Source organism: Myotis brandtii, unplaced genomic scaffold (genome assembly GCF_000412655.1).
Source record: "Myotis brandtii unplaced genomic scaffold, ASM41265v1 scaffold422, whole genome shotgun sequence".
Lineage (NCBI taxonomy): Eukaryota > Metazoa > Chordata > Mammalia > Chiroptera > Vespertilionidae > Myotis > Myotis brandtii.
In genome coordinates this window covers 2,270,679-2,292,577 of record NW_005366171.1, presented here as the reverse complement: position 1 = coordinate 2,292,577, position 21,899 = coordinate 2,270,679, and the positions used below count along the sequence as shown (strand labels likewise).

General features: G+C 48.1%; 1 protein-coding gene across 1 annotated transcript in view; it reads right to left on the bottom strand.

Annotated features, from left to right (window-relative positions):
• Positions 1-1,883: 1,883 nt before the first annotated feature.
• The window catches only part of SWAP70 (SWAP switching B-cell complex 70kDa subunit), a 48,926-nt gene continuing 28,910 nt past the window's right edge, over positions 1,884-21,899 (bottom strand). The window contains exons 6-12 of the mRNA XM_005874002.2: positions 20,969-21,077; positions 18,608-18,789; positions 14,274-14,381; positions 12,266-12,432; positions 5,514-5,712; positions 3,826-3,922; positions 1,884-3,281 (exon numbers count right to left, since the gene is read on the bottom strand). Coding sequence (XP_005874064.1) covers positions 3,175-3,281; positions 3,826-3,922; positions 5,514-5,712; positions 12,266-12,432; positions 14,274-14,381; positions 18,608-18,789; positions 20,969-21,077 — 969 coding nt within the window. The 3' untranslated portion in view covers positions 1,884-3,174. The remainder of the gene's footprint in view (positions 3,282-3,825; positions 3,923-5,513; positions 5,713-12,265; positions 12,433-14,273; positions 14,382-18,607; positions 18,790-20,968; positions 21,078-21,899) is intronic.

The following is a 21,899-nucleotide window of genomic DNA, read 5'->3' as shown; positions in this document are numbered from 1 at the left end:
AACCACGATTCTGACCTCGGCGTCCACAGATTAGCTGGGCCAGTCCTGCAAGTCAATACAAATGGAATCATTCCGTTCTGTTTGGCCTGTTTGCACAACATAATGTCTGAGCTCCATCCTCGTGGCTGCCCCTCTCAGCGATGTGATTTCAATTAGTGTGGCCTCCTGGCTATGCCATGATTCACCGTCTGCTCTCTGCTGATGGGCTTCTGGCCTGGGGCCACCCTACAGGCTGCGGTGACCCTCCTCGGGGCTCTGGTGGACTCGTGCCTCCTCCTGGTTGTGGAGCCCCTGGCCTGGAAGACGGCTGCTGTCTTTAGTAGATACTGCCACTAGTTTCCCCGAAGTGGAGGGTGACTTTTGCAGGTCTCCACCTGAACATATAGAGAAGGACATAGAGCAGGGGTGGGCAAACTTTTTGACTTGATGGCCACAATGGGTTCTTAAACTGGACCGAGGGCCAGAACAAAAGCATGGATGGAGTGTTTGTGTGAACTAATATAAATTCAAAGTAAACATCATTACATAAAAGGGTACCATCTTTTTTTTTTTTTAGTTTTATTCATTTCAAACGGGCCGCATCCGGCCCGAGGGCCGTAGTTTGCCCACGGCTGACATAGAGGGTGGAGAGGAAAGAACATTCCTTAAACGAATCCCAAGACAGGTTCTTTCAACACCTGCTATGAATTGATAAAAACTGAGCAGAGCCTCTCCCCCTTCCCTGCGGCCGGACCTTCGCCGATCCTCGCTCCTCTGGGGCCGCTGTGCCTTGTGGGAGGCGTTGCACCAGCGCTTGGCTCCGTGAGGCACATCGCCGGCTGGCGGCACACAGAACACACCCTCACCAGCTGCTGGGTGGTTCTGCCGGGCCTGCCGGGTGCGCAGCTCAGCCACTCACAGAGAGAAACCGACGCCACGGCAGCTCTTCCGCTTCCTGCCTCAGCAGCCTGCATCACAGGCTTTCAGACAGACCCAAAGCAACTCCCTCCGACCTCTGCGCAAAAGGCATTCAGCGTTTCTGAAGACAAGGCCCCACGCAGGTGCCAAAGCTCTTGCCCACCGCTCTCTGCCAGCTCACGGAGCAAACGGCCTCTCTGCCTTCCAGGTGCTGCACCCCATTTATACCAACTCCCAGGGCGCCTTACAGGGAAACCCTGTCTCCCAGGGCCTGTCGTGTTCTGGGCAATAGAACATGCCTTTCTGTGTAGAGCAACCTCAGCACTACTGACATCTTAGGCCGGACGATTCTTTGCGACCAGGGGGCTGTCCTGTGAATTGAGGGACGTTTGGCAGCATCTCTCCCTGCCTCTACCCGCTGGATGCCAGGAACACCCCGCGCTGTGACAACCGAAAACGTCTGCGGACATTGCCAAATGTCCCCAGGGGCAAACTCATGCCTGGTGGGGAGCCACTGCAGCAGGGAGACCAGTTTTTAAACACCCACCAGCCAGCGCGCCCTCTCCCTCTCGAGGGGGGAGGTCAGCTTCCCGAGTCTCCATCAGGTTGGATGAGTGGCCGCCTGTGTCCACAGCAGGAGTTCTACTCTTGGCAACCAAAACAGGACAGATCTTGGCACCAACACATGAAAACCACACTGTTTACTCTGGGAAAACTGAAAGACACGTGAATTTGGGAAGCAGAGGTAAGAGGGCTTGGAGGTAAGAGCAACGATGAGGGAGAAATTGTCTCTGTAAGTTCCCGTCCGTGAGCGGACACGGTTACCCACATCAGTGACTCAGACACCGAACACAAGGCCACAGTTCAGTTAGTGACATTGGTGTGAGGCCCACACTGCAAACCCAGTGTTTTCAGGAGGTGTCCCTCTCCCCAGCCCACCTCCTTGTATGAAAACACATACACACACCCAGACACACATACACAACTTCATGGTACTATTTTATTAAATCAGACAGTTTTAGATATATGTTGTTCTGGGTTTGTTTGTTTTTTTATTTTCTTTCTAAGTCCATTTTTTAAAAATCATATAAAATATGTTTACTATATCTTAGAAAATTAGCAAAAAAAATTAAGATTGTTCAGCATATTACATTGTACAATTAGGTAAGAATGTTTGAAAATTTATAAATATTTTGTTCCCTCTCAAGACGGCACATGACAAAAATACACTTTTAAAATGTTTTCATAGGTAATTCCTATAAATGATCATCCTCCTGTTTATTAAGTAAAAGGCCCGGTTAGGACAAGCATTCCCACACTCCTGAAACGTTCTGTACAGTAACTACAAGTAAAGCAAGGGGTCCGTCAGCACGTTGACAACTGAAACCATTTTTAAATCTTAGGAGGAATCCAGTTACTCTCAAAATATCATTCCACACGGGATCCACTTAGTTCATCTATGGGCTTTGATTCGTAAGTACAGCAGGTCCTTGAATAACATCGTTTTGTGCAACACTGATTTGTTACAATGTTGAGGAGATACCACGAAAACTTCACGCTGGTCTTTATGAATTAGCCTGCGGGAAAACTGGTTTTGCTGTATATGTCTCTTCGCTTAGGGTCGGAGAACCTGTCGATAATGTTAAGTGAGGACTTACTGTATCTGTCTGAGCCAAAGCACTGTTTTAAAAGGATGTGTACTGCCCAGACAGTGCCCCCGAAGCCAGATGTCAGTCAGTGGCACCGTGCTTTAAACAGAAACCTGCACAGCCACACCCGCAGACTGTGGCCGCTCAGTCGAGGCACGGTCCATGGGCAGCTGCTGGCTTCCTTCTCTGAGCAGCACGGTCAAGGGCATCCAGTGTGAAGTGCCAGGCCATTGGCCAATCTAGCTTAGAAACAGGTACTGGGAGGAGGACACGTGCTGCAGGAGATGAGGACCTGAGTCCACAGAGGTCCAAGCATCCAGGGACCCAGAGCACCAACCCGCACCCCCCCTCCCCCCAACAGGATGACGGTGACGCTGACAAGAATGTGAGCTACAAAGGAATTTCCAGAAGCGGCAGTTTTCAAAGAAAGAGCCTGAAAGTGTTGACTTTTCTCCTTTCCAGATAAGCCCTTATCTGCAGGAAGAGGACCAAGGCTTCTGCAGTATCTGGACTGAATGGGAGGTTGAAGGAAGAAGAGTTAGAAGCAGCAAAGCCAGTTCCTTTTGTCTTTCGCATCAAGCCCTCCAGCTGCACGCGGAGCCCAGCGGCGGCCGGGATGCTGCCGCGGTCACTCGGTGCCCTTCTTCCCTTTCCAGCTCTTCTGCCGCTCCTCCAGCTCCGCCTGGGTGAACGCGGCAGGGCCCCAGTGAGTGATCAGGTGAGGGTTTTTGGAACCTGAAAGACAAACAGGCTTTAAATACAGGAATTACTGTGTTCTTCCACTGACATGATCATTTTCCAAGAGACAAAACAGTGACTTTTCCACTGATTTCTTCTCCGAGGAACATCCGTAAGTGCCACAGCAGCCAAAGGAACTAGAACAGTGGTTCTCAACCTTCTGGCCCTTTAAGTACAGTTCCTCATGTTGTAGTGACCCCCAACCATAAAATTATTTTCGTTGCTACTTCATAACTGTAATGTTGCTACTGTTATGAATCATAATGTAAATATCTGATATGCAGGATGGTCTTAGGCGATCCCTGTGAAAGGGTCGTTCAACCGCCAAAGGGGTCGCGACCCACAGGTTGAGAACCACTGAACTAGAAGATGTGCACAAAGGGATCACCGGGCCTTCACGTCTGTTCAAGGGGCAAGTAAGTCAAAAGACGCTTGCCCTGAGCAGCTTGGCTTCTGCACATTGGGGCTGAAGAAGTTTCTTTGCACAAGTCTGATGCACATAATGAAACAAAGGTAGACCGAATACACACACAGCTGTTACCTGGTTCTATCAGGCGGATGAGCCCTTCGTGCTGGGCCACTTTGTCCTTCCAGCTCTTGGTCTTACTAGTTGCCATCTCCAGCTTCTTCTTAACTCCCTGAAACAGAGCAGGTTTTGGATTTGGCAACACACGCTGGTAGTTGAAGAGCCAAACAACAAAGACTGGCCACTTCCCATCAGCTCGATTTTCTCTGTGAGCCCTCACAGCCACTCTAAGCAGCAGGGACCCGCAGCGCCCCATATGCAGGTGCGGAGACTAGGATTCAGAGCAGTTGAGTGTCACACCAAGGACCTAATCCACACTGATTACAGGTGAGTGTCAAGTCCCGGTGCCTGCCTCTCGGCTCCAAGCCCACCCTCCCTTGCCCAGCCGTGGCTCTAGGGCAGGGGTCCTCAAACTACGGCCCGCGGGCCACATGCAAATACAAATATTGTATTTGTTCCCGTTTTTTTTTTTACTTCAAAATAAGATATGTGCAGTGTGCATAGGAATTTGTTCATAGTTTTTTTTAAACTATAGTCCGGCCCTCCAACGGTCTGAGGGACAGTGAACTGGCCCCCTGTTTAAAAAGTTTGAGGACCCCTGCTCGAGGGTAAGTCTCCCCACCAGCGGGCACCATCTCAGCTCTGTCAGCAGAGGGGGCTGAAGGAGGAAGGGGCTTGGCTTCCCAGTTCCACTGGGCTCTTCTCGGCGGCTCGGCTCCCGTGGCATGTGGGACACCCGTGGTGCCTCCCAAGGGGTTTCAGTGGCACCTCCCTGTGGCAGCTTCGGCCAGGGCCCCCAGTGAGCTCCGTGGGCACAGCACCTCGGGGAGCTTCCCTGCCGTCCAGTGACCACGGCTGTGCCCCCCCAAGGAGGCCCGGGTCCCAGCACTGGGCTTACGGGGACCCTCCAGGCGTGTCCTTCCTGGGTGCTCTGCCTCAGTCCTGCTCCTGCCATTCCCATGCTCTTAGAGTCTTCTCTACCACTTCATAGGGGATCCGGTTATAGTTAATACTTGTTTATATTCAATTTTCCCTGTTCCAGTTACTGTGTGGGTTCCATCTCCTGAGTGGACTCTAACCGATACGCCTCACCGCCTTTCTTCTTACTTCCAGCTAAGCAAAATTCTTACTATGGCTTCTTGCCGCTAAGCCAATGTTCCCTCATTTTAAAAAAAGCGTGTTTGCCCAGCCGGTGTTGCTCAGTGGATAGAGCGTCCACCTGCAGACGAAAGGGTCTCGGGTTCGATTCCGGTCAAGGGCATGCACCTCAGTTGCAGGGGCATGTGCGGGAGGCAACCAATGGATGTGTCTCTCACAGCGATGTTTTGCTCTCTCTGTCTCTCCCCCTCCCTCCCACTCTCGCTAAAAATCAATGGAAACATCCTGGGTGAGGATTAACAACAAAACAAAAAGCTTGGCCCTAACCGGTTTGGCTCAGTGGCTAGAGCATCGGCCTGCAGACTAAGGGGTTCCGGGTTCGATTCCGGTCAAGGGCATGTACCTTGGTTGCTGGCACATCCCCAGTGGGAGGCGTGCAGGAGGCGACTGATCGATGTTTCTCTCTCATCGATGTTTCTAACTCTCTATCCCTCTCCCTTCCTCTTTGTAAAAAAAATCAATAATATATATATATGTATATATATATATATTTTTTAAAAAGCTTGTTTTTAACCATTTAAATGCACATTTGCTGTGTAGGTTACCTCGTACTGCTCAAGCGCCTGCTTCCGCTCCAGCTCCAGCTGCTCCAGCTGCGCCATGGCTTCCTGAAGGGCCCGCTCCTTCATGATGCGCTGGTTTTCCAGCTCCTGCTTCTCCGCCTCGGTCGTCTCGATGGCCTGCTGCTGCTCCAGGTGCCACCTCTCCAGCTCCGCCCTCTTGGAAGACTCTTCCTCCAGCAACCTGCAATGTGGGAGCTCAGGATCGGGGGGGCCCAGGCCTCCACACCTGACCCCCCACCTGACGAGGCACTCGAGCAGAAGAGACTCTCCAAGGTCACCCCATCCGCCTCTCTCGTGCTGCAAGGAGGAAACTCGGACCCAGAGAGGCCCGTGTTCACAGGACATGACCCACGCGTCCTGCTCCAAACTGTTTCACCCTCTTTTGAAAAAAAAAAATTAATGACATTTAAGGAGGCTTACTGTGCCTTGAGCTGGGCCAATAGTTAAGTATATTCCTAATTAATCCTCACAATAAGCTTATGATGAAGAAAGTGAGGCACAAAGGTTAAGTGACCTGGCAGGTGGCAGGGCCACGTTCTGAAATTTGCCTGGTTACTCCAACATCCAAACATTTTTCATCTGTAAAAACCTATTACAGAGGAAAAAGCTGATAAACTGATGAAGGTAAGGGAAGAAGGAACCAACAAAAGGTAGAATAATAACAGAAACCATTTACTAAACAATTACTACATGCCAAGCACTTTACCGTCCTCATCATCAACCCCACAAACAAGGCGCTATCATTTCTACGTTATACATGAAGCCACTGAAAAGCAAACATGTAGCAATGGGTTTCAACCCAGGTCTGTGTGACTCCAAATCCTATGTAATAAAAGGCTAATATGCAAATAGACCGAACAGCGGAACAACCAAACAACTGGTCGCTATGATGTGTGCTGAACACCAGGGGGCATGCACAGAATATGGCAGGCGTCGGCTGCGGTGGGATGGTGGAGCAGGTGAGCGAGAGTACCAGACCAAGGCGGGGTGCCAGTCGCTGTCATCGGGGCGAGCCTCTGGTGGTTACTGAAAATTCTTTGCTCCCGCACGACACGGTCCCGCCTGGCACTTGCACCTGCTGCCGGCGCCGGCTCCGCTCACACCCACTGCTGGCACTGGAGCCACTGCTCGCACCCGCTGCCAGAGCCCGACGCCAGCCCCGATCACTAGGCGCCATCAGTGGATGTGAGCGGCGGCTGCTGGCCCCAATCGCCCCTGAGGGCTTCTCCACCTCCCCCTACTCCTGAGGGGCGATGGGGGCTGCAGCCACCACTCGCACCTGCTGACGGCACCACCTCAATCGCTTCGCGCCGTCAGCGTCAGCAGGTGTTAGTGGGCCGGCGCCATCAGTGCGTGGGAAAGGCGGTGGTGGGAGCGGGGCTGCAGGCAGACAGGGGACAAGGGGGGATGGGGCTGCAGTGGGAGGGGCTGGGCGGGGGTGCAGAGGATGGGCCAAGACCTGCCCTTGTGCCCACTGCAGCCTCGTGGCCCACAGTTCCTTTCAAGGTGCACGAATTCGTGCACTGGGCCCCTAGTGTTACCATAATAGCCTGCCTGTCTGAGAACTTCCAGATACTTAGGTATTTAAATCAACTAAACCAACAGACAACCCAAACCTGTACCCAAAGCACAGACACTGGTCAGGTGTCAGCCCAGGACAGGACACACCGCTAGTGTCTGGACCTCAGTAACAAGCCACACAGCAGGCCAGTTACCACCCGAGAACATCTGCTCTTCTAAAACCAACAGCAAAGGAAGTAAAGTAACAGACTCCACACCCCTATCTAACCACCGCCCCCCAACTACTCCACCCTAACCCCCAACCACAGCTCTGTCAAAATTCCCTCTACAACACCCTGCGAGGTGGTTACCCAACTCGGCTCGAATACCCCGTGTGATGGGCCACTCGCTGCATTACAGACTGAGCCAGTTGCTTTGTGGGCAGCCTCAATCCTGGGAAAGGTCTTCCTCAGCCAAGATGAGCCCTCCCGCCTCCCATCCCTAGCTCCACAAAGGCCAATCGGTGTCCCTGGGATGTCTCTTGGGCTGCGATGTCCACACCTGCACACCCTGCAAGTGTGGTCTGACCAGCACAATCCATTCCCCCGCTCGCGTGGACCTACTGCCCCCTCCCGTGGTCCTTTCTAGGTGCTGGGACACAGCAGTGAACAAGACTGGAGGGCCTGCTTCTTCACCCCAGTGTGAGAGGATGGAGGGGGAAGGACACTGGCAGCGCGTGGCTGCCCAGCATCTGAATCCCCTTCACACGTCCAGAGAATCCGGCATAGAAGGTGTCGTGATGGAAAGTAGGACGCACCTCCCGCTACAGAAGCCGCAGGCGATGCCTGCTCCCCCTGTCCCTTGGCAGCCAGGACACGAGGAAAGCCTGGGCTTGTTAAGCAGCTGCCCCTCCTGGATCTTCGCCTCTGAGGCAACTGACACAAAGAAGCAGAGACAGTGGGGAATTTATCGTGGCAGCAGTAGCCACGATCCAGTGGTGGCAGGAGCAACCACCGACACGGTGCCAATGTCGGCACCACGGCCTCCTGACTGGACTCTTCCCGTGGCCTGGTTTGGGCTGGGGTTTGGTTCCTGCCTGGGTCCCAGGCCTGGCCACCTGCTGTTCTGTGGAACTGGAGAACTACTTAAGAACTTTCCCAGGAATTGTTTGATTACTTTAGCCAACGTAAGTTGTTTCTGTGGTTTGCAAACAAGCCCCTGACCAAAGAATCTAACCTCTCTGTTTCCTCATTTACAGAAAAGCTATAGGAATGACACCCACCATCAAAGGTTTGCTGATGCATTAAATGTGACAATGCGTGTAAGGTACTTATAACAGCATCTATCACATAGAAAATGCTGACTAAAGCGGCTTTTGTTATTACAGAGGGATTATTGCCTCATTAGCTCTGGATTCTCACATTCACTCAGGCTAACCTGAGAGTAGATGAGGATTTTGGCAATCACATCACAAGGAAGTAAAACTCCGTATCTTTTCAAATGAATTTCTATTCAGCCAGGTCTCCTGAATCCTATACTTGTTCTGTTGATAATATTTTTTTTTTATTGATTTCAGCAAGGAAGGGAAAGGGAGAATAGAAACATCAATGATGAGAGATAATCATTGATCAGCTGCCTCCTGCACACCCCACACTGGGGATTGAGCCCCCAACCCAGGCATGTGCCCTGACCAGGAATCGAACCGTGACCTCCTGGTTCATAGGTGGAGGCTCAACCACTGAGCCATGCCAGCTGGGCTTCTGTTGCTATTTTAAACTATCTTCTTGGTATCAAACCATCATTCCAGCCTGTCAGTATCTTTTGAAGAATTCTTATTTTGACATTCTACATATTATCTCTCTTCCTCATCTGCAAGTGAGATAAAGGAACAGAAGCCAACACTGAGTGACTAGCAAACGCCAGGCCTTGCACAAGCAGCCTGCATGCATTATCTCGTGTCATCTCCTCAACCCTGCAAGGTTGGCAGTTAGCCTCCATCTATGTATAAGGAACTGAAGGCTCAACGCAGTGAAATAGCTTTTCTAAAGTTACACAGCTAGAAAGTAGCTGGGAACCAAACCCAGACCTCACTCCAGAGCTCGGTTCCTCACTGCCTTCACATGCGTGAAAAGTATCACACGTGGAAGAGACTGTTGTTCTGAGAGGCCCCAGTGAGTAGAACTTGGATCCGCTGAGTTATTCACAAAATACCCGTGGGCGCTTGCCGTGTGCCAGGCACGGCACCAGCTGCTGAGACTGCAGACATGACTGAGGTATGCCACAGGCCTCACAGGTCTGAAAACGTAGTGGGAGGAAGTTATAATGGGACAGGTGATGGCTCAGCCTCAAGAACTTTCCAATAGTTGGGTTTTCCCAATGTCAACTGAACAGTTTTCTTGAGTTCCCATTCAGAAGAGGCTAGCGAACCTTCAGGTTACACATCAAAAAAATAAACTTCAATTTTAATATATAAAAAAATTGACAAGACCCCGATGGCTCAAGTCAAAGTTCTTGCACTTAAACAAGTTACTATATAAAGCATCTCTGGGGAGCCTGGCCGGAGTGGCTCGGTGGTTGAGCATCGACCCAGGGACCAAGAGGCCGCTGGATGGATTCCCAGTCAGGGCACATGCCTGGGTGGTGGGCTCGATCCCCAGTGAGGGATGCGCAAGAGGCAGCCAATTAGTGATGTTCCTCTCTCGTCAATGTTTCTATCTGTCCCTCTCCCTTCCTCTCTCTCTAAAATCAATAAAAACATATTTAAAAATAAATAAATAAATAAAGTATCTCAGGGGACATAGTGAGATAATGTTAAGACACTGACAGAGAAAGGGTCTTCCAGTGAAAGAACGAGATGCCAGCGATTCCAAGAACGACGTAATATTGCTAGAAGAAAGGACGGGAGGATTAACTAAAAAGCCCTCGACATATACCCTTCACCTAAGGCTGTTTCATTTCCTTAGAGGGAGACTTAAGTGTTTCTATCTCAACTCCATGAGGACTTCCCTTGATTTGCTACCGAGAAAGGCCTGTTCTGGGAGTGGGAGCAAGGAGAAAGCCCCCTTTGCCAATCTGACAAAATGACCCTCTGAACCAGGCCCTGCCTTCCAGGATTGCAAGGGAGGGACTGGCCGTACTTAAAAATGACCACCAGAGGGCGTCAGTTTACCCATTTCAAGTTCCAAAACATAAGTTAAAAGAAAAATAATTTAAAGTAGCAAAATAATTACCGTATATTCATAAAGTGGCTTTTGCACATCAAGAAAAAGTTAATTTTTGTGCAGTAATTTCAGCTTATTGGTGCAAAACTATACATATATAACAGCTACATTTGCATTCAAAAGGTTGAAACCATTTTGCTATGTCTTTAAATCAGAATGTACAAAATAATTAGCCAGAGTTTTTTAAATAGCAATACTCATTCCTGGCTCCTACCTACAGATATTTTGATTCAGTAAATGTAGGACAGGCCCTACATGTGTATTTTTTTTAACTTTACAGGTGATTCTAATGTTTACCACTGGTTAAAAGCCACAAGTTTTATCCAAAATTATCCCTTATTCAAAGATCACTCATTTGATAAATACAAAATAACTAATCTATAATAATAAAAGCATAATATGTTAATTAGACCAGACGTCCTTCCGGATGAAGCCAGGGCCGCGAGGGAAGCCCGGATCCCGGGTGCCAGAGGGCAGCAGGGGGAAGGAAGGCCGACTCTTGCACGAATTTCGTGCATCGGGCCTCTAGTATTTTAATAAGTTTCTAGAGATATCTGGTTCCTTCTGTGATCCAATCTCTGCTGTGTTATAATCAACCTCTCTCCAAACTGCAGGGAAGTAAAATATATATCATAGCTCACCTGTGAGTTCTCTGGGTAATCTATAAACTCCCAGCACACCAAAAATAATAAAGAGGCCCCAAACCATCTTGTGCCCGTAGAATGCCTCTCTTTGGAAGTCACATAGGACTCAAACCTTCCCGGTAAGTGAACCTTGTGCCAACATCGCTGCCAATAGCAACTGGGTGGCAGTTCTAAGAATCTAGTTAACATCACAGGACACTGAGCACACACCTGTGGGACTGTAAATGCCAGGCAATATGCTAAGCATTTGATTTTCTACTTAGAAGATCATTTTTCCTTAATAGAATTAAAATTTTCAAAACCCATTTATTTTTAAAATCATTTTGGCAAAGCATACAACGAAGACCTCCTCTCTTCTCTTCCTGCCTAAATAGTAAGCGAGCCTCCTCTGCCGCTCCACATGAGAACGGCAGCCGTGGGAAATCTACCCGGGCCGTCCCGCACTGTTCCCCAAAGCGGAGTCACAGCTCGAAGCCTGTGTGCACCTGCGCTGACCAGCCGGCCACTGGGTCAGTGTGTTCAGTGTGGACAAGACATCGTAAAGAACACAAAGGGAAGCAAGTGCGAAACGAAGCGGAGAGCTCCAATTTCACGTTCGGGTCTTCATTCTACCCCGTCCTCCCTGCTGCTACAAAGACCAAAAACGCAGAGTTCTCATCCGAGAACATGACTATCACAAATAGTAAACCTGGCTTTAAAAGCTCTAAGCGGGGGTGGGGAACCTTTTTGCTGCCAAGGGCCATTTAGATATTTATAGCATCATCCACTTAATATAATTCACTTAATATAAATGTATGTTGCCATGACGAAAGCTCCTAGATTTACTGAATTTCGAGTCCCACCTGCGGTTGCCTTGGCAGGGCCAGACCAAATGATTTCACGGGCCTTGTACGGCCCGTGGGCCCGGCGTTCCCCACCCCTGCTCTAAGGGAAAAAACAGTCTAGCTTTTAAGAAGTTCTAAAAGTAAGATTTTGAATAATAATTATTTAAAGAATCTCACTAATCCCGAATGACCAAATGAAAACTGCTGATTTCCTCCTCCTCCCCCAAAAGCGGTTGCAACTCTGGCGTGAAGCAGGCCCCTGTCTCCATACCAAGGGCTCTTCTCTGGTCTGGAACATGCCGGCGAAGCCAGGGTCTCGCCAGAGCTGATCCTGGGTCCCCGGGCATTCTAGCTGGGCACCCCGTCCAACACACCGAGGCTGCTCTGAAATACCGGTCAGCCCGCAGCCCCGGAAGCGAGGCTCTCCCAGCGCCCCGGACTGAGAATAGACAACGCAGCCACCGAGCCTCCAGGTCTCTCCCTCTCCACCAGCGTGAGCCATTCCTAGAAACTATGCAAAGGCGATTACACAAAGGGATGGGCACCTGGCCTGAAGCTTCCGCACAGTCTCTTCATCTTGCCGGGCCTGCCGCTCATCCTCAAGGGCCTCCTGCAGCTTTAGGTACATGTCTTCCAGCTCCCGCACTCGCTGCAAATACTGTTCCAGTTCACAGGACTTTTGGGCAACCTGTTCTTCCATCTGCTGTCGGATCTGACGGTAGAAAAGGGTCATGTTCAATCGCAGGCTGGCCTCACCCTCAGGGAAACCCTCCCACTCCACCACCGTCCTGAGGGGTTGCCACTGCCCACAGCTGCAGCCCCGCAGGATGGCGGGGCCCTGTCCGTCGTCCTTGATGGAAAAATAGAGGAATCGAGCACCCCCTCCCAATACCAACACCAGAACCACACCCAGAGAGTCCGGGACAAACTACAACCCCGATGCTGTGTTCCTGCCCCAATACATTCTCCATCCTTTCCGCTCCATGCCTTACAATCAAGTCAAGGGGAAAAAATATGTTTCCCTGTATAATTTCTCTTTAGATTATTTACTGTCTTAAAGCTACAAGCCCTTTACCAACAGAGTCTTCTCCGAAAGGAATGACCCTTTCCCCAGTTGGAACTGCTGAAGGGAAAGGGAAGCACTGATGTGCGGAGCCTCCTGCACTTACCTGGCAGCCTAGCACCCCCCCTCCCCACTCCCCCGCTCCCTAGGGCACCCCCAGCCCTGGGGAGACTCAGGCAGGGAATTTAGTGTCCTGACAAGGTTATGGCTTCTCCCTTCTGGGTTTAAGAGTTTGAATCTGCCTTAACAAGGAAAAGACAAGGGCATCCTAAATATAATAGCGCACACACGAGCATATCCAGTTTATAAAACATTTACACTTGCATTAGCTCACTTCATCCTCATAACAGTCATGATGGATCATATGATAACCCCCTAATTCAGCGGTTCTCAACCTGTGGGTCGCGACCCCTTTGGGGGTCGAATGACCCTTTCACAGGGGTCGCCTAAGACCATGGGAAAACACATATATAATTACATATTGTTTTGTGATTAATCACTATGCTTTAATTATGTTCAATTTGTAACAATGAAAAAACATCCTGCATATCAGATATTTACATTACGATTCATAACAGTAGCAAAATTACAGTTATGAAGTTGCAACGAAATAATTTTATGGTTGGGGTCACCACAACATAAGGAACTGTATTAAAGGGTCGCAGCATTAGGAAAGTTGAGAACCACTGCCCTAATTTAAAGACAAGAAACTAGGGCTCAGGAAGAAGGAGCAGAGAGGAAACAAACCCAGGCCCCTGGCTGTGAGGGGCACCCTTTACATCACTGGCCCTCCTCTGTGCGCTGTTCTCTCACAGCTCAAACATGTCCATTTCAATGCTAAGGGACAAAAAGTTGCCAAAGGCAATGTATGAGCATCTAACAGGCGCTGGGCTCAGCACGCTCCCACACGGTCAGAACTCAATGTGAGAAGACCTGCTAACTACGGGCATCTTGGGGAGGGGAACCTTAGATGAATCAGAGCTGCTGAGGGCAGCAGACCGGAATCCGTATGTTTTCATGACTTCAGGACCTCCGACTTGGCTCATTACAGAGGAGAAATGTCATGGAACCGATGTGCACTTTTTCCATAGCTATTTATTTTCCAAGCCAGGAACACTTTGAGAGGGAAAAGGGATGCTGGTAATAATTATACCGGGATGGCAGAGACTGTCCCAGTCAAACCAAGACATAGTCACCCTAACCAAGCCCTTATCGCCCCATTCCTTAAATTTCCACTTCAGGGTCTTGAAAGCAAGGTTTATGTCTTGTACCTTTACATCCTGGGCATGGTGCCCTGCCCACAGAAGGTGCTCAATAAACCAACAATGGATGAATGAACAGACACATCACTTCCCCAACAGCCCACTGCAAGCCAGCAGCAGAGCCAAGCTGACAACATGGCCTCACTGCAGCCTCCCAGGCCCCCGCCCCCACGACCAGGCTGGCCCTGGGACAGCGCCGGCAGCGTTCCCCAGGCGTGCGGTACTCACGAGCTTCTCTCGCTCCAGCTCCGAGCTGAACCTGGCCTGTAGTTCCACTTGCGTCTCAAGGCGTTTCTTTTCTTCTTCTGCTGCCCGAGATGCTGCTTCTTCCAGTTTCTACCCAATCGAAAGCCATCCACAGAAATGCATTTGGAGAGAGAAATGGTCACACTTAAACATGTGCGAGAATCCACACTTTCTTCATGTTCCATAAATACAGAACAAAAACTTTTAGATCTGCTGGACTTCCATTCCAATAATTTTCCCAGCCAACGTACAAAACAAATTCGTTAAATCAATGACTACTGATAAGTCTGAACAGCATTTTGCAATGGAGTCACTGAGTCACATTCGTTTGCAAACGCATTCATGAGTTCAAGATCTACTTCTTGGGTTCTTACTGTACAGTACTGTCATCTTACACATTATTCCTTAACACTTATGAGAGCCCGACTTCCAGAAGGGTGGCCTGAGGAGCTCCATATTCTCTTTCCCCAGTAAAACAAAAATTAGAAACAACCACTTAAGCCCGGCCTCGGTGGCTCAGTAGTTGAGCCTTGACTTATGAACCAGGAGGTCATGGTTCAATTCCCAGTTGGGGCACATGCCCGGATTGGGGGCTCCATCCCCAGTGTGGGATGTACAGGAGGCAGCCGATTGATGTTTTTCTCTCATAGTGGATTTTTCCATTTATCTCTCCCTCTCCCTTCGTCTCTGAAATCAATAAAAATATATTTTTTTTAAAAAAGAATGGGAAGAATATATGTTCATATTTCCTTATATATACTAAATAAACCTAGAAGGATACACAAGAAATAAAAAATAATCGTTACCTTAGGCACGGGGTGGGAGCTAGGCAAAGGGAGAAAAGAAGTGGGAGGAAATATTTTCACTAAATCCTTTTGTAATTTTTAACTTTGAACCATATAATTATATTACCTACGCAAATGATTATATTTTTTAAAGAAACAACAGTAGAAATGAAACATTATTTTGGGAGGAGGAATGAACAGACAGAACGAAATTCTCTTGATGATACTCTAATGGTAGATGTACGTCATTACACGTGTCCAAACCACAGAATGTAGAACACGAAGAGTGAAGCCTAATATAAACTATGGCTCTGGGTGATCGTGAGTATCCGTGTAGACTCATCAATTGTAACAAATGTACCCACTCTGGTGGGGGGTGTTGAGCATGGGGGAAGCTATGCATGTGCTGGGGCAGACGGCATATGGGAAATCTCTGTACCTTCCAGTTAATTTTATTGTGAACCTAAAACTGCCCTACAAAAATAAAGCCTTTTTAAAAAATTATTTAAGTAAAGTCTTTAAAGAAATCTATTAATTTATATTTTAAAAAGACAATACCAGGATTTCTTATAGCTTCTTCTCAATCAACTAAGGCTTAGCAAGGGATCTGTAACAATTTTTCAACACCTATCCATCAAATCCCGAATCAGTTGCTTAAATAATTCTATGAAGCCCGGCCAGCGTGGCTCAGTGGTTGAGCGTCAATCATAAACCAGGAGGTCAAGGGCACATGCTCGCGTTGCGAGCTCAATCCCAAATAGGGGGCATAAAGGAGGCAGCCGATCAATGATTCTCTCATCATTGATGTTTCTATCTATCTCTCCCTCTCTGTAATCAATAACAATATAAGTAAAAATAATTCTATGAAGCTATGTAATAAGAAAGCTGTCCAGGTGGCCTAGGCCCTGTCAACTCAGGCAGGCACTCACATAACAGAGCAGGAAGGGAGACCTACATGCTACTGGGAGACCAAGTTCAAAAGAATTTAAAGGGACAGCAGATGGATGAAACTCAAATGCATGGCGCTAAGTGAAAGAACTCCTGAAAACACACATGCTGACTTATTCCATTTATGTGAGAATTTGGAAAAGGCCAAAATACAGGAACAGATCGGTGGTTTCTAGGGGTTGGGGGGGGGGGTCTGAATACAAGGAGCAGAGTGAGGAAATTCTTCGGGGCACTGGAGTTTGTCTGTATTCTGTCTGTGGTAGTTACAGGAGTCTAGGCGTGTATAAAAACTCATGAAACCAAACATAAACCACAAACTTGCTGCTTGCAAATTTCTTTTAAAGACAGGACACGGGAGCTTCTAAACTACTGGCAATATTCTAGCTTAACGTGGTTGGTACTTTCAGAAATAGTCGCTGTATTTGCATACACATATTGCATGCTCTCCTTTGTATGCATGACCCATTTTGTAAGTTATAAAGGAGGGGCACCATGTCCAGATCCCCACTCGTAACACCCACCGCACTCTGTGCACAGTGGGTGGAGGGAGCAGCAACCTCATGCTGCAGGTGCTCATCCGAGCCTGTGAAGGGAGTTTTTAAAGAAGATGTACTACAGCCCAAAGAGGCGAGATGCAGGAGTGATTTGGGAAGAAGAGCAGCAAGACCTTAAGAGCTGCTTTTAGAAAGTCGATGTGCTGGGTAGGAACAGCTATTTCTAAGATTGTATGTCCACGTGGTTCTTAATATTATAAAAGTATATTAAAAAATTCGCCAAGCCGAAACCGGTTTGGCTCAGTGGATAGAGCGTCGGCCTGGGGACTGAAGGGTCCCGGGTTCGATTCCGGTCAAGGGCACGTGCCTTGGTTGCGGGCACATCCCCAGTGGGAGATGTGCAGGAGGCAGCAGATCGGTATTTCTCTCTCATCGATGTTTCTAACTCTCTATCTCTCTCCCTTCCTCTCTGTAAAAAATCAATAAAATATATTTTTTTTAAAAAAGTATATTAAAAAATTCTTTGGGAGTCCACGAGGAGGAAGTCAGCATAAAGTGTGGTATTTCCATGGGTAGCAAAGAGAGAACCTCACCAGGAATGAGGGGCCTTATACTGATACGGTTGTAATTAACCTAGTTATGAATAACCGGAAAGGAGCAAAGGGAAGGCCAAACATCATGGGCAGGTCATTTGTGCAGCTTTGCCAGGAAGCTGCAGCTTCACACTCCCCAGGGAGTCTCTGGTCTGGTCTATTCCCGGCATGTCTCTGGGGGAAGGAGTGGGGCTGATACACAGACGCAGGTCCAGTAAAGTTTGGATGAAACAGGGAGGGTGCTCTCCTGTCAGTCACACCTGGGGACAGATCATTGGCCAGAGTTGGCGTGGCCACTGCAAGCGCGGGTAGATCTGAGACACTGAATCCCCTAAACAAAGAAGTCCGCTCTCTTGCTCTCTTGCGCTCTTGGCCTCTGGCTCCCTCGGGACTCGTGTTGCAGGGGAATCCTCTCTTGGCTCCCCTTGGAGCCCAGATGGCCCATGGCCATGTGGACCTCACCCACAAAGGACTAAAGGACTACAACTAGCCTGATGCTGAACTGGACCCGGCTGCCACATGCAACCGAAACTCTGGCCACTGGCTCTGATTTTAGTTCTACTGAATCCCCAGCTGCCCTCCTTCCAGGACCGGACTAAGGGAAACGGGACTTTGGAAACCCAGAGATGTAATTCCACGCAAATAAAAGTCACTCATCTTCCTGTGCGAGTCTCAGAAAATTCTTTTTCTTGAGATGTCATAAGGACTCCACCCAAAGCACTCAGCGGGGAAAGGACATCCCCCTTCCACCGATAACAATACTATAAGCAACCCCCACATCCCAGGGCAAAGGCGCTGCAGAGGAGGACACACAGGTCTTTCGGCTCATGGCTCACACATGCTCAGTGATTCAGGCAGATAGGCTCAACCCAGAGGTATCCCAGGTCAAGACCAGGCCACACGCTGGGTACTCACCACCAACTCCCCACCCCCCCAAAACCGTGACATAACCCAGGAACAAGATCGCCCAGTGACCATCAACAACTCCCCTGTACAGTCTATGGTACTTGTCCCCTAGCCCTGAGATGGGAGGAGAAGCTGACCCAGACTGGACCTCTGACTCTGAACAGTAAGTAAAACCCACAATTCTACACTCAGGGTCTCATAAGGTCCTCACGAGTGAAGATGAGAGCAAAGGGGAAAAACTGAAAAAGCAACAGACTCTCCCCAGGTCGCCAAAAGTGACCGTGACATCTCAGGGGAACAACATTTCTCAACCTTCTCTGACAAAATTCAAGTGTGCTTTCTTATAAATATGCTTCTCTGGTCAATGCAATGTCCCTGCTGCCCTGAGGCCCTCATCCTTTCAGGCTGGGGAAACCAGGGTGTCCTGAGGGTGTAGATACACTTCCTGGGAACACAGTCCGCCAAAAAAATCTCCCCAAAACTGCAGTAACCTGGTCTTAGTAAAATCAGAGCTCGGAAGTGAGGCAGCTGTGGCTCCTGCGATGCAGAGCCCTCCGGGCCCGGCCCAGCGTCCGCTCCCCTCTCCTCACCTTCCTCACGGTCTCCAGCTCCCGCTGCTTGTTCTCGTTGGCAGCCTGGAGCTCCTTCATCTGCCGCTCCAGCTCCTCCTGCTCAGCCAGCAGCTTCCTCCGGCGTTCCCTCCGACTCTGGCGGGCTTCTTTGTGTGGCGGGGGGCTGCCCAACTTCAGCAGATGGATGGTAGAGTGAATGGCTGTGAAAGGTGCAGGAGAGAACACAGGAAATGCCCGTTATTCTTTGTAACCCTAATATGCAAAGGCACAGTGGGAAGGAAGCCCGACGGGCCTCAGTGTAGATTCTGACTCTGCCACTGAGTATCGGTGTGACCTTGAGCAAGTTACCAAGGTCACACCGTGGCTTGAGCATCAGTTTCCTCATCTCTAAAATGAGAGCGATCATCTCTGAAGTCACTTTTAGTTCCAAAATTCCAAAATTATATATCTGTGCTTAAATAGATGCTTGATTCAGGAATACCACACACATTTGAAGAATTTATTTAAAACAACACTTTCAAATAAATAACACTTTCAACTCCCTTCCCCATACTTGTCAAAAGGCTAAGATTTAGCCGTAGTAAGGGCTGAGATTCAAAGTTCCGGTATCTGATTTGCTACCTGCTGTGTTGAGTTTGCCCGACATCTATGCCTTTTGAGATCGTCTCCCTGTATACCTCCCTCCTGAGATGTTAATAGTAGCCTCCATTTATTGAATCCTTACTATATGTATACCCTTTTTGTGCATTAAATAATTTTTATGTAAAACCTAATTTCTTTCCTGATGGTTTCACTTGTATAATTTTTTTTAATAGTTAATACTTTTGTTCAAATTCAAAAGCATGAAAGGACATAGAGGAAGTCTCTCTCCTACTCCTATCCCCAAGTACCAGTTCCCCTCTCCACCAGCAACCACTGCTAACAGTTCCTTGGGCATCTTTCCAGAAATAGATTAAGAATATTCAAGTAAATATGTATATACATCCTCCGCCTCCTTTTGACACGAACAGTGGCATAGCACACTCTTCTGAGCCTTGGTTTTCTCATTTAATTTATCCTTGAGAGCTTTCATATCACTACACAAAGTACTGCACAGTACTCCACTGCATAGCTGCACTGTAATGTATTCAACCATTTCCCAATTAATGGACATTTAGGTTGCTTGCAACATATCACAAGCATCTCTGCAAGGATGTATCATTTTAAATATGCAAGTATAACTTCATTATTTAATTATCAACCTTTACAACAACCCTAGGGGGCAGTACTGTTCCTGTTCCCATTCCACAGGAGAGGGAAGCAGCTACAGAATTCATAACTCAGCCCACGTGACTCAGGAAAGACGATTCAAACCCAGCTGGGCTTGCCTCACACTCTTAAACCACATCAAGAAAGAGCACAACTTGAAATGCAATCTTTTTTCGCCTGACACTGAGGGTCCCTATGACTTTGACTACATTTAGTTTTAAATCCTAGCTCTAAAAATACTATTTCTCTCGGTATACCCCTCAGAAACCTAGCTTTTCCCCTGGATAATCAGCCACCCTCGAGGCAGCAGAAGACAGCCCAGACCTGACTAATGGTCACAAGGTCCAGACTAAAGATAACATCTTGACCTAAGTTATGTTTCGGCTCCTGAGCCCTAAAGTGGAGATGCCCAGCTACTTCCCCAAGAGCCCAGAGGGACGCCTGAGCAGACCTCAGAACTGTCCTCTAGACCTGAAGAAATGATTCATTACCCTTACCTCACCTCCAACCAGTCAGCTCCCAGCACGACCCTGAACCCCTATCCCTTGGTGTCTTGTGATTTTTGCCCTATATAATCTTAACTTATGTGCCACAGAGGAGCCGGGTTTTTAGCATTAGCTCCCCATCGCTGGATTGGTCACTTCAATATTAAACTATTTTTCTTTCTATTCTGCAAACTCCTGCGCCTGCATTTGTTCGGGCCAGTGCACACAGGCAGGTGGACTCAAAACAAAAAAATTAGGGTCCCAGTAACATAACTAAGTCCAAGAATATCATATTCAGAAATCTCCCCATCATTTAAAAAAATCTAATATATAGTGTCTCATTCTTTGACGGTCACTTTAAAATTCTTCACAGTTGTTAAAAGGAGAAATTCCACACTCTTCAAATAGTAGGCGTGAATAAAACTCAAAATGTCCAGTTTACAATTTTCCCGTAAGATGATTACAAAAATAAAATTGACTAAAAATTTGGAAACTGCTCTTGATTTGTTTTTCTTTAAGCTACCATGTCACACCAGTAATAACACAGACAATGAGGGAACAAGGCCTCAGTATCTTTCACGAACTTCAAAAATAGAAAGTCAGAGCTTTCGAGTTACATCATGACCAATAGTAAAAGTTACCTTACCTTGAATCCACTCCTGCTTCTTCTTCTTATCTGAAGCACTGATCTCAAAGGTCTTATCAAGACACTTTATGAGAAAGAGGCATTTCTTTCCATCTTTGTCAGGCAAAGACTAAAACAGAAAGCCAAGTTAGTTCTTTTTTGTTGTTGTTTTTTCTTTTTGTTTGTTTTTTTACAGAGAGAGAGAGAAGGAGGGAGAAACATAGACATCTGTTGTCCCACTTATTTATGCATTCATTGGTTGCTTCTTGTATGTGCCTGACCCGGGATCAATCCCACAACCCTGGCACATCAGGCCAATGCTCTAACCAATGAACTACCTGGCCAAGGCTAAGATATTATTTTTAAGTTTTTAAATTAAATTCAATCTTAGTTATTTATACAAATCTGGCTGGAATTCAATGTTAATGAAAAATACCTCTAAATGCATATAACTGATTCACTAATTCTATCCCCTGGGCAACTTTACTTATGGGAACAATGACTCCTGATCAGTATACCAAATCCTGACCGGGAGAACCACCACCTATGGGGATGCCATGCTTTGGGCTTCCCTGGCACAGTGACTCACACCTGAGCACGTCCCTTACAGGAACCCTGGGAGGTACACCCACGGAGCTACTACAAGTGCTCACTCCTCTGAGCGATGAGGCTTCGAAGCCAGAGTGATTTCCACACCTGCCAGAGGTGTGCACCCCTATCCTCTCCTTGCACCTGGATTAGTGCTGGCAAACTGTGGTTCCTGACCTACATCTTTATGAGAAGACTGGTATGGCCTATTGTAATCTTTGTGATTTTCCATGTTTAACTGAATCTAAAAAAAACCCTTAATGGGCGTTGCACACCCTAGAACAGGGGTGGGCAACCCCTGGCACGCATGCCAAACATGGCACACCAGTAACTTTTGCTGGCACAGGAAACCCTCTCTTATAAT